The 12,081-nt window shown below is 34.1% G+C and overlaps 1 protein-coding gene across 1 annotated transcript; it reads right to left on the bottom strand.

Annotated features, from left to right (window-relative positions):
• Positions 1-2,092: 2,092 nt before the first annotated feature.
• LOC128993538 (uncharacterized) lies at positions 2,093-10,021 on the bottom strand. The gene is made up of 3 exons (XM_054417509.1): positions 9,868-10,021; positions 3,705-3,787; positions 2,093-2,524 (listed from the first exon to the last, which is right to left on the bottom strand). The coding sequence occupies exons 2-3, from the start codon at positions 3,777-3,779 to the stop codon at positions 2,147-2,149; spliced, it is 453 nt and encodes a 150-aa protein (XP_054273484.1). The 5' UTR covers positions 3,780-3,787; positions 9,868-10,021; the 3' UTR covers positions 2,093-2,146.
• Positions 10,022-12,081: the final 2,060 nt, after the last annotated feature.

Raw genomic sequence — 12,081 nt, 5'->3', positions numbered from 1 at the left:
GAACCATGATGAACCATGATGGTGAGCGACAGCATACATGACATCGACTTGTAGTTGTCACTAACAGCATTGAAACCCCTGTCAACCTCTCTAGTTAAAGTGGCATACAGCACACACGTACGTAAAGATAAAATATGAGCAAGGATACTTTGCTCTTGGAAAGTATGTTTTATCTAGTAAATGCTATATTTCGTAATAACTTCCAAACCAAACATTATCAGTAAATACACGAATAGTTTTTGCGTTCAATTAAAATTTATGAGTAATGAGCTTCATCATTTAAAACTGTTTTATGTCTTATAATTTGGAATTTATGTGAGTGAAATGCAGAAAAAAGTTTATTTTACTCAAGTTAAAGGTTATTTTAATTTCATTGTATTCAGTGACTGAGTAACACCAATGAATACAAACCCTTTTGCTGCTTACTGCTTGTGTTGGTTCCAATAACTTACCACCCATCTGTTGAAGGATTATGTAAGCAAAATTACTTTGTACAACCACCCTATAAATGTAAATAAAATATTACGTAATTTGTTACAATCTAATTGATTACGAATGTTCACTAGAGTTTGAAAACATGATCTTGGGTTTTCTTTCTAAACTGTGGAAAGAATCACAAGTTGGGCAGAGCTTTGCTAGGAGATTAAAGAGGTCTTCCAAACCCCAGACTGAGCAATCCGAGGCCAGAGTGTCGCAAAACCTTACACATACAATCATAAAAGCTATAATTACAAGGATATTTAATCACAGATTTGATTGAATTAAAATTAACGGTTTTTGATCAATTTTGGTTCTTTCATATTATACGGAGGCCACCCAAATAACGCACTGCGGCGGTTAGGTTAGGTTGGGTTATCATATTTTGTTATCACTCATCTGGTATATTTCGATTCATAACAAAACGAGGACATATTTACGATAACCCAACCTAACCTAACCGCTGCAGCGCGCTGTAAAATAAGTGGCCTTCGTATAATACGAAAGTACCTTAATTTCTTTCTATATTCAGTACTTGTTATTATTGTAATCGCCCCGTGCGAAGTTGAAAGAAAAGCTTATACTTGTGTCCAGCTATCAAAAGTTTACAAACCTGAGTTGTTTACTTGTGTATTCCATTAGCTTATTCTTTACTTGTATACTCCAATAATTTGATTCGTAATCTTCTCTGAAAATTCCGTTAGGAGTTTTTTAGTAATGCATCATATAGTTAAGGGCAATGGAAAAGGCTTGTTCGGAAGGAAATTTCATTGTATATGAGGTTTTAATATACTTATCTAGAAATGCATACTTATAAATCTCTTAAGATTAGGACATCTATGACAATGTGTCCCACATACAGTCTCGCTTTTCTTTTGATCAGGGTTTATTTGTTCCTTAATTGTTTTTATAAATTGTTTTTGGGCTCATTACAGTCATTTAGACCCTACTAGTTTAATTATAAACGTTTGGATAAGTTAGGACAGGATACCTAATCCATTTCAAATTCTTTGAGACGGCAGCACATAGATTTGTCATGTATTTAAATGATTTCAAGGTTGAGGCACCGTCTAATAGTTATAGAAAAATTAAAAGTTTAAAAAATCCATTTATTCTATATGGGGAATAAATAAGCTGTTGGATTCTGCTTGTTTATAGATATTTTTTTATCAGATTCGCCTTTTAGCGAATTTCAAGCTAGGTCTCATAGTAAAACATGGACCCGGGACCAATTTACTTTTTCGTTTTGAGGTTCCAAGAGGCAAAAAAACCATCCGTTCAATCCGTATCTATATATGTAACCGTTAGCACGATTACTCAAGCAAACCTGATCTGATATTTATGAAATTTGGTACAAACGTGTAAACTTACATTTATTCGAACGAGTTCGCGAACCAGCAGGATGTGACTATGGGAATGGGGGTTTATGGGGGATTTTATGGCTATTGTGAGAGGGGAGCCGGGTGAAAAAATTTGCGGGGGGCCCGCGGATTCTTATCGCTACTCTCATTTTGTACAAAGTTATAGTAAATTATCTCTTACTATAAATCATGTCTTGTACAAATTTACAGTAAATTATAAAGTGTGGTTGATAGTTAGAAGGTTATAATAGATATACAATAATAAAGTAATATTTATTTATACGTCTATACAGTATCGATCTGGGTGTTTAAAATTGCATCTCGTATTTGGCACCGATCTTTGCCTGCACTCCAGAAGAGCCCGGACTGGTAGTAGCTTCAACGTTCATGGACAGATTGCCCGGACCTACTCCGCGGGTTCCACCGGCAGTAGCGGTAAAGCCGTTTCCTACACCACGTACGTTGGTGGTGCCGACGCCGGCATACAGTCCGTTCTGTTGATATCGCAGACCTCCGCCTACAGCCTGAGCGCTGTAGGGACCTGAAAACATTTGAGTTCCGTGTACGTTGGCGTTCAGACTACGACCGTCGTTGCCGCGGAGTAGAGGAAAGCTGGCTTGCCCTTGGACTACTGTAGTACTCGCTTGGCCTTTTTGCGATGCACGGTCGACTCCGAAGAACCAGCTCTGTAAAGATATTCTTCAATCACTCTGACACGCCTTTATAGTCTTAGAAGACTTGTGTGCATAGTTGATAGCATACATATATTCTTTTATTTTAAGGCTAGTTAACACATTGACAATTTAGTAAAGTTATGCAATACTTTTGTCATGGCATTTTGTTTGTAGTAATTCGAAAATTGTCGTAATATATCTGAATTATATGGTTTGTATAACAGTAGTGCCCAGGGAGATGAAAAAAATATTAAAAATTATCTACAATGGTAACAATTAAATTTGTTTGTTTTTACTAAACACTTAATTATGAATTTTCACTATATAAATGAAGGGTGCAGGTTAAAACCCAACTGAGTCACAAGACCACAACTTTTTAAGTCAGCAAAAAAGTTTAAAGTAGCCCTAAAAGAGTAATTGATTTATTTATATTAATTAGGATACAGCTATGTTTGATAGGTACTGGAAAATATGTTGTATTATGTTTATTGCTTTAAATAAGATACATATTTAGTTTTAATAGATTTACGATCGGAGTAGTCACGGACATAGTTGGTTTTTTCCAGGAAATATACAGGGTGTCCCGTAACTCTCTGGACACTTGTACAAGGAGTATTAGCATTGTTTGAATGGAGAAAAGTGGTCATACATTTAGAAAACAACATGTTTCTCTGTTATCATTTATTCAATCTTAACAAATCAGGTATCATTGAAAACTACATAAAATTTACAAACTTTTTTGTCTCTTGCAATTTTTTTGTAAAGTTAACGGTTTTCGTGAAATTTGGCATCAAATATTTTAAATGGCCGCCATTTTGAAACGGTTAATGATTTTTTAGTATAATTTCTAACGATAATAGGTCTTAATAAGATTAACATTTTTGCAAAATATCAAAGCTGTATCTCAAACCGTTTAGGAGTTATTAGTTGTTTTGTAAAAAACACATAAATACAGACAGTCGGTAAACTAGACACCACAAACCCATGTTCCTATGGTGAAATGTGTTTGTCTTGACCTAAGGAATAACGCTATATACAAGTGTCCAGAGAGTTACGGGACACCCTGTATTTGCTTAAAATATTACTCAATAAAAATTAATTTAAAAGTAATTTAGTTTTTAATTAGCCTCTTAGGGTTTTCTCTGCACCATTCAAAATATTTATATGTAATATCCAATATATTTTTATTTACATTCGGGCTGAATAATGCATTTACAGAGAAGACTGCAATCAACAGAAGAAGGAGAATAGGCCTAGTGGACAACATGATGAATCCTGCAATCAGAGGAATAATTAATGTTATAACATTTATGTGTTTTTACACTGGAGGCATATTGTAATGGTTAAATGTTTTTCTTGCGTTACATAACAAACATACTGAAGATTATAATACTGAAGGATTTTCCAGATCCTTCAGAACCTCTAATGAAATGTGAAGCTTGAATTTGTTTTCGACTGAATGGCTTTCTTGCTGGTTTTTTTTATTGTAATGGCTTTCAGCTCCTCAACTTCATATCTATAAGCTGTTCCTCTTGGATGTTGTAGATGCGTGTTCTGATGGGTTCGTCGATAACAACTGGTGAAGGCTGATGAAAAGATTTGCAGTTTCTACTGACAGAAAATGCTTCTCGTTGCTGCAGCATTAAGTTGTACGCCTGTTCAGTGTTTGGGTGTGTTTTGTCTAAGGAACTCTTCGCTGAATGCGTCTTTAAGGGTGTCCAATAGTTATGGTATGTTAGAATTTCCAGTTGGAGTTTATTTACAGCTCCTCCATGGGCCTCTAACGGGTAGAGAACTAATGTAGTACCCGCAGATTATATAGTTTGATATCGGTGGGATCAACAGAGAATTTTCATTCGATACATTCGGTGTTATTTTTGCGGACGTCCCATCGACCGTTGGACCTCACGAAGTGGTCAGAGATAAGTATTTGGCCGTCATGGATAAAGTAATAAACGTTATCAGCAATCTGACACATACTCTCCCATTAGCTTGTCAACAGCCTTGATCATGGTATGTGGTGGGAGTAACTATGATATTTTGAGGGGAAAATCACAAAAGTTGTAATAACTGTGGAACCGTATTTTTTACAGCAATGGGGGCCTGCACTATTTTGTTTGGAATTATAAGAGAATAACTTCTTGATCAACATCGTACGTGATATTAAATTACCTGAAAGTACTAAAAATATATCCAATAATACTTGTAATAATATATCTACGCTTATACTGTTTACTCTCAAGACGGATCCCTGTGCGGTTTAGGGGTTAGAATATTAGTACCGCAGCCCTCCTGGGCTTGTCGTAAGAGGCAACTAAAAGGGTGTCCGACGCTCTCACTGGGAGTCCCTGGGAGTGCCCTTGTTGTGTTGCTGGGGTTAATGTGTGCTCTGCACTGCCGATGGGTATTCTCAGTGGGTCGTGAGAAGCCAGCCACTTCGGTCCTTGGTCAGGGTGTGTGGCATAGATGTAGAGGTTGGGCTCTACATTGTGACGGGTGACCTCCGGCACGTGAGGTATCTAGTGCTGGGCAAACGGTGGTTGTGGCAAGGAGGTTGAAGGGAACTAGTAATAAACCATGTATTTTTTTTTTTTGAAAAATATTTATTAATACTTACCGACCAGGGTTCAGCACTAAAGTCATTTTCAAAGTAAACAAAAGTCAAATAAAAATTTTTAAATAAACAATAACATATTATAAAATGTCTAACTTGTTACATATTTTTGTCTTCATTGATTCATTTATATACTACTAGCTGTACCCGCGGGCTTTGCCCCGTTTAACTTCTTAATTTTCAAGATGAGCTCGTTCGCATGGCTCAATCACGTTCTGGTTGAAGTTCGTTCGCTACGCTCACTCACCTTTTGGTTGCAAATTAGCTGTTTTCATAAATTAAAAAAAAATAATAGTGCTGCACCCTGTTGGTAATCCTTGTAACTTAAATGCTATTGAACATCATAGAACAGAACCAACTTGTTTAATTGAAACAGCTGACAAGATTCCCTTAATTCCTTTTAAATATGAAAAATCATGAGGTTAACATGGGAAACTCCAGAGCCACTGCGGCGGAGCCCGAGAGTCCGGCCAGAATAAAAACAACTTAGTTTTCCTATTTAATGCCTAAAGAATCGGTGTACCAAATTTCAGCTTCCTAGGTAAAAATGGGAAGTGGGAGAGTTAGTGATGAGTGAGTGAGTGAGTGAGTGTGTCAGTGAGTCAGTAAAGGCTTTGCCTTTTATAAGTATAGATATGTTATTTTTGTATTTATTTTCAAAATATCTTTTTTCAATTTTGCTATTGTACATATATTGAATTGTTTAATTTTGGTTTCATTGTGTTTATAATATTCGACTTGTTTTTGTAGCTCACTATATTCATTTAATTATATATTTTTTTTATAAATAGATCATAATTTTCATTTCTTATTTTACGTTTAATTTTTTTTCTATATCTTTATATTTTTAATATTAAAATGTCTTCAATATTAGTGTATTTATGTTTGGAATTTAGTAGGTGTTCTGCAAAATTTAATTTCACTGATGTTTCGTTCTTCGATTTATATGCTTGTATGTGTTCATTAAATCTAATTTTAAAATTTCTATAGGTTTTTTCAAGGTACTAGTTGTCACAGCCATTGGATTTAATTTTGTAGATACCAGATGCGTTGTATATATTTGATGTGTTATTTGTTGTAGGTTTGTTGGTTTTGTTGTGTATAATTTAAAAAATATTTTTGTACTGTAACTTAATTTGATTGAAGTGTGTTTGAATGTTTTTCTTATTGTTTTGTTAAAGTTTGTGTTGTATGGGACACATGAATTAGTTTTCTTCTTTTTGTTACATTGTTTCAGTTTTTTCTCAATTTGAATTTAATTATTTTTTTCTAAATTGTCTTTTGGATCATATTTTTAATCATGTTGCTTCTATATCAATTTAAAATTTCCATGGACACACAAAATCACAACATTTCAATTCAATTCAATTCAATTCAAAATATCTTTATTCATTCAACAATACAACAAAATAACAATTGACAAACAATATACATTACATAGAATACAAGACATAGTTTTAACCAATACAAATTGAAAATGACAATCTAAAAGACGTACTGGAGAACAAAAACAGTACATTATGCTGTATATAAAAATGAAACATAAATTATGGCAAATTTGTATCAAAATAATTTAAAACTATGAAATAAACGTTTTCCCACAGATTCAAATAAAACATTAAAGTGATAGATAATAAGAATAAAATGCAGTACAGAAAAAATCAAAACATGTGTACTTCCATTTACAACAACTTGGACAATAATGTTTCAACTCCAGGAAAAGTAAAAAGCCACTTCTTTAACCTATTTACAAATATTTTAGAGCTAGCACTCAAACAAATATCCTTTGGGAGAAGGTTAAATAACTTTGGGGCCAGAAAACTAAAAAAGCGTCAAAACAATCATTATAAGGGTGTGGAGTAACAACAAAATTTCTAGATCTTAGTCTATCAGAATAAACCTGTTGATTTCCTAAAACGTGGCCAGATCTAATAAAAAATATTCGTAGTACTCTGAAAGCAAATAGGTGTCTTAGTGGAAAGATTTTTAGAGATTTAAATAAGGGAAAACTAGAACATTGCCTGTCTACACCCATAATCAACCTTACGATATTTTTTTGGGCTACAATCAAAAGAATAATACTGGAATGGTAAATACCCCCCCAACATGATATGCCATATTGCTGTTTGGGATCCACCAAAGCAAAATATACAGTTCTTAAAATAGATCGAGGACAGCAAGACTTTAGCAAATAAAATGTCCTTAGGCAAGACCATAGATATTTCTTTAGATTATTTACGTGGGGCTTCCAGCTAACATTTTCATCGACTGTGAGACCAAGATATTTAATGTCTTTAATTTTCTGAATGTCCATGCAACCCTTACAAAAGGAAGCCGGTACTCCATGTAGACAGTGTAAACATTTATAAAGTAGTCTTTGATCTACTACATCGGTTCTATTCCTCAAGGAGAATCGAATGTACAGTACTTAGTATTGTCACTCAGGGCCATTTTGTTTGAGGTGAACCAGATTTTTAATTCATCAAAATCTTCTTGCATATGTCTCATTAAGAGGGCTGAATCCTTATGAGAGTAACTAAGAACCGTGTCATAGGCAAAACAAGTTATTCTTCCAAAAAATGTTCCTGTACCTAAATCATTGATATTAACTAAAAACAAAATAAGACCAAGCACCGAACCCTGGGGGACGCAACAGGTTATGGACAAACTAGAGCTAGTGACCTTCTGTAGCTTAACACATTGAGATCTACCGGACAGATTAACCACTTAACCAATTCCAAGCAACTCCTCGAACACCTGCATTCCAAAGTTTTGAAAGAAGTATAGTGTGATCAACTGAATCAAAGGCCTTTTTAATGTCAACAAACACACCACACACATTGTTGTTAACATTTAGACCATCAGCAATTTGAGAACAGAACTGTAACAACGCGTCTTCTGTAGATCTCCCATTTATAAAACCAAACTGGTCATTACTAAAAAAAACTAGCTAAGTTTAAAAATTTTACAAGTCGATACTTTAACAACTTTTCAAAAATTTTAGAGAACACTGAAAGTAAGGATATTGGTCTATAGTTATTACAGTCTCTAATATCCCCTTTTTTATGTAAAGGAATTACCACAGCAGCTTAACTCATCTGGAAAAATGCCTAACTCCATACTAAGATTAAAAATGTGGGCAAGAGCTGGTGCAATTAGATCATGAACTGACTTAAGCATAGCTGCAGAAACACCATCAATACCAGGTGACTTATTGGAATTTAGGCTTAATAATAATCCTAGTTAACTCTTCCGAGTCTGTTGGTACCAAAAATAAAGAGTTTAAATTGTTTTCAATGGAACACGTTGTGAATAATTGGTAACATCAACCCCATTCAAAGCGTCTAACCCATTAAGCAAACATTTATAACATTTATATAACATTTATAAAAAAAAATATTAAATTCATCAGCTATTTCCCGGGGATCACTTATGAGGTAGTAAGGATTTGTACGGGAATAAACACTAGCAATATATTTGCTTAAATCATTGTCACCCAATATGCTATTAACACATAGACTGGGACGGGTGGCGTCGTCCTGTAATCCAGCTACTTGGAGGTCTCGGATTGTGGATATTTATAGGCATGCACTGTGGATGGGATACTCCCTGGTGTGGATTAACGTCCGCACTAGTGAGTACTACTACTATCCGCAGTACTATCCTGATAATTAGACCAATTCGTATATACCAAGGAAAAAATGTGGTTCGGATTCCACTATAAACTGTAGGTCCCTTAGTTTCCATTAGCTGTTTGGGCTATTAATTAACAGCTGAGTCTAAGGAATGTCGGCCTTAGTCACTAACAAGACTACAATATCGTGCCACTCATCCTACACTCATCTCCATTCATACTCGGCTTAAAATACCTACATAGTATGGTCGCCATTTCATAAGAAAGTATAAAATATAAAGTAAAGTAACAGTACGCCATTGTTTTTTCATATTATTTTTGTTTGAACCAAACAGGTTTTCGTAATACTGTTCTTTTCTTGTATTCATATCAGCCTTTAGCCTTCTCGAAAATGTATCAAAATATGTCCTTAATCTTGTGTTTTGTGGGTATTTTTTAACTTTGTTTTACAATGCATTTCTAGCAAGTTGCCTTTTACATAAAGCATATGTCATCCATGGTTTAAGTATTTAACGTTGTTTTAACTACAGAGAGTAGAACTATTTGTTATATCTAGAAACGACCCAAAAACAGTTTAAAAACTTCATAAATGTTGTTACAAATAACAACAAAGGACCAATCTGTACACTCTGCTAAGCGTCTTAACATAATATAATAAACTTTCTGGTACTGATTAAGTTTATCTGAGTTGATATTGGTCAAATGATGAAAACACTAAGGTTGCAGACCGTACAATCATGATCGGTTAAGCCTAATGGAATAACCTTACCACTGTTAATAATATTATCATGCGATCTAAAATAAATATGGTCAATTAAACTAATGGTATTGCCCGATATGCGCGTAGGATCATTTATTTCACTCACTCATCATTTCATTCATTCATATCATTTCATTCACTTATACACAGATTAAACAATGATCCTTTGAATAAAGAGCATTTCAAGAATAAAGTCAAAACTATAATATTTCTATCTGAAAAATGGATATAGAAGCAAAATTATTCAACAATAATCCGCTAACAGGAGTTTCATTAAATAACACTAAAAGTTAGAAATTATGAACAAGATAATTAATGCATATGGTTAGATAAAGATCAAATCTTACCAGAAATGATACAAGAACCGAAGTAAATATGGTACAGGAGAATGGACCGAACTGTTCGCACACGTATAGTTGAATGTACGTAGTTTTGCTGTCTAATCAGTGAGTGAAAAATTACAATTAATGACCTGTCAGTGGTATAATCTATTTGACTAAAACATGGTGTGCACAACAAGTCATAGATCATAAATGTATTCCGTGCACTAAAATTTTAGGGTCTCGCAAACTGTTTCACTGCAATTGGTCGAGTGAATTAAAAACTGTACTTCAATTAATGATTTACCCACACTCAAGAGGTGTTACACAGAAATTAAAAGAGAGTGAAAATTAAGTGACAGTAGACATTAATGCAATTTCGGGTTAAGTCCATTGACGGTTTTAGAATACTTGTAGAAAACTCAAGAACAAGGTCAGCCCCTGAAAGATGATAAAATATTTAAAATAAATATTGTTTATCAAAATATTTTATATAAAGCATAAATAATGCCAGTAGATACTCAATTTCCAATAACCTAAATCTAACTAGGTGGTAATCGCAGAGGTGTCTACAAAATTGAGCGGAGTTATCAGGGCATAATTTTGTCATTGACCCTCACCATCAAGCTTCATTATAATTTTACCTACAATTTTAAATGGAGAAAAAATGTGCGTATAGCTAATTATTATTGGGCTTATTAAATTAGTTACATATGAAAGGAAATCAACACGTAGTATGTCATTATGTGTCTTTTCAAAGAAAACCTATTGCCTTAAAAAAGTTATTTTTGTAAAACTTTTGTAAAATCCACGGTTTTTGAGTTATTTAAGAAACAAAATTGTAAATGCCCACCATTTTGTTTTATGAATTTGGAAAATTGTAATAATATTTTGTAGCTTTGTCTAGATGTCATAAATGTTTGTGCAAAGTTTCAATTTTATATGTTCAACCACTTTTCATAAACATATTAATAAGTGAACAAACAAAATGGCGACTGTGTGAGTAACTAAGGACTTCCATGCAATTTAAATAATGATATTTATAAATTATTCTTGCCCAGGAACAATGCCCTAAAATATTGGTAGAGAAGTCCGGGACATTCTGTATATTAACTTTTGGGTTACTTATTTGTGAGCGAACTGTGCAATCTACTGTATATTATAATAAAACGATAGATTACGCAATCTAAAGTATATACTCGTTCATAGTGTCTTCTAATGTTGAAATAAACTATATTTATTTATTTATTTTTTTATTTACAGACGGAAAACTTCATTTTCATAAACATACAATGATGGCAAGACGTTTCATTCAGACTTACATAGAACATTTCATACATAACATGAAGATGACCTGACTAAAAAACCCTAATAAATAAGAATGTATCAAAAATATATCAATATACAGGGTGACACAAAGGAACCGGACGTTTTTAAAAAAAGTAGTACACAGTAGTTAAAAGGAATAAACTGGTTTTAATACTGTACATAGTGAGGGAAACATTTGCCATTTGTTACAAACCCGTCTTTTTTTTTAAATGACGTCATGCATACGGCGGCCATGTACTTATCTACAAATGTTCATTCTGGTCTGAAAATCCTCTGAAACTTGGGTCAGGAGGTTCAATGCCATTGATATCTTCTGTGATTGCAAACTTCAAATCCTCTAGAGTGCGTGGTTTATGAACATGAACACGCTCCTTAAGAAACCCCCAAAGGATATAATCACTAGTGGACAAGCCAGATGATCTTGGCGGCCACGGCATGTTACCAAAGTGAGAAATCACCTTGTTAGGAAACATTCATTCAATACTGCTCTCACTCTGGCGATGTTTTCGGATTTTCTCGAAGTTCTAACAAGGCCTGGTGGTTTCTTTCTTGTTATATTCTCAGTTGTTCGGAATCCTGAAACCCATCCTAATAGCGTATTTCGGCTTGGAACCGTTCCATGGCGTTCAATATTAAAATGTCGACTAAATTCCCGCTGGATTTGACGACGAATTCGCCATTTTGGACCAAAGTATTGTATGCGAAAACGCGATGGTCTAGAGTCCACTGAGCCATTTCAACAAAAATGGCAAGCCTCACTGAAGGTAATGACATAACTTCAATCTTCCTACCACGTGCAACAACAATGGAACAGCTGTTTAAAAAACATCCGGTTCCTTTGTGTCACCCTGTATATAACAAATAAATAACAATGAATAACCAAAAATAACAATAAATAACAGTAAATACAAT

Source organism: Macrosteles quadrilineatus, unplaced genomic scaffold (assembly GCF_028750875.1).
Source record: "Macrosteles quadrilineatus isolate MER2022 unplaced genomic scaffold, UCM_ALF_1.0 Scaffold_4__1_contigs__length_99947679, whole genome shotgun sequence".
In the NCBI taxonomy this organism is placed as follows: Eukaryota; Metazoa; Arthropoda; class Insecta; order Hemiptera; family Cicadellidae; genus Macrosteles; species Macrosteles quadrilineatus.
This window is presented reverse-complemented; position numbering and strand designations above follow the sequence as displayed.

What these genes read in the sequence shown, in the direction of transcription:
- LOC128993538 (XM_054417509.1), bottom strand. Translation starts at nt 3,779, where the DNA reads ATGTTGTCCACTAGGCCTATTCTCCTTCTTCTGTTGATTGCAGTCTTC. An exon ending in ATGCATTATTCAGCCCGAAT is followed by an intron (nt 2,525 to 3,704) that starts GTAAATAAAAAT and finishes ATATCTTTACAG; the next exon opens with AGCTGGTTCTTCGGAGTCGA.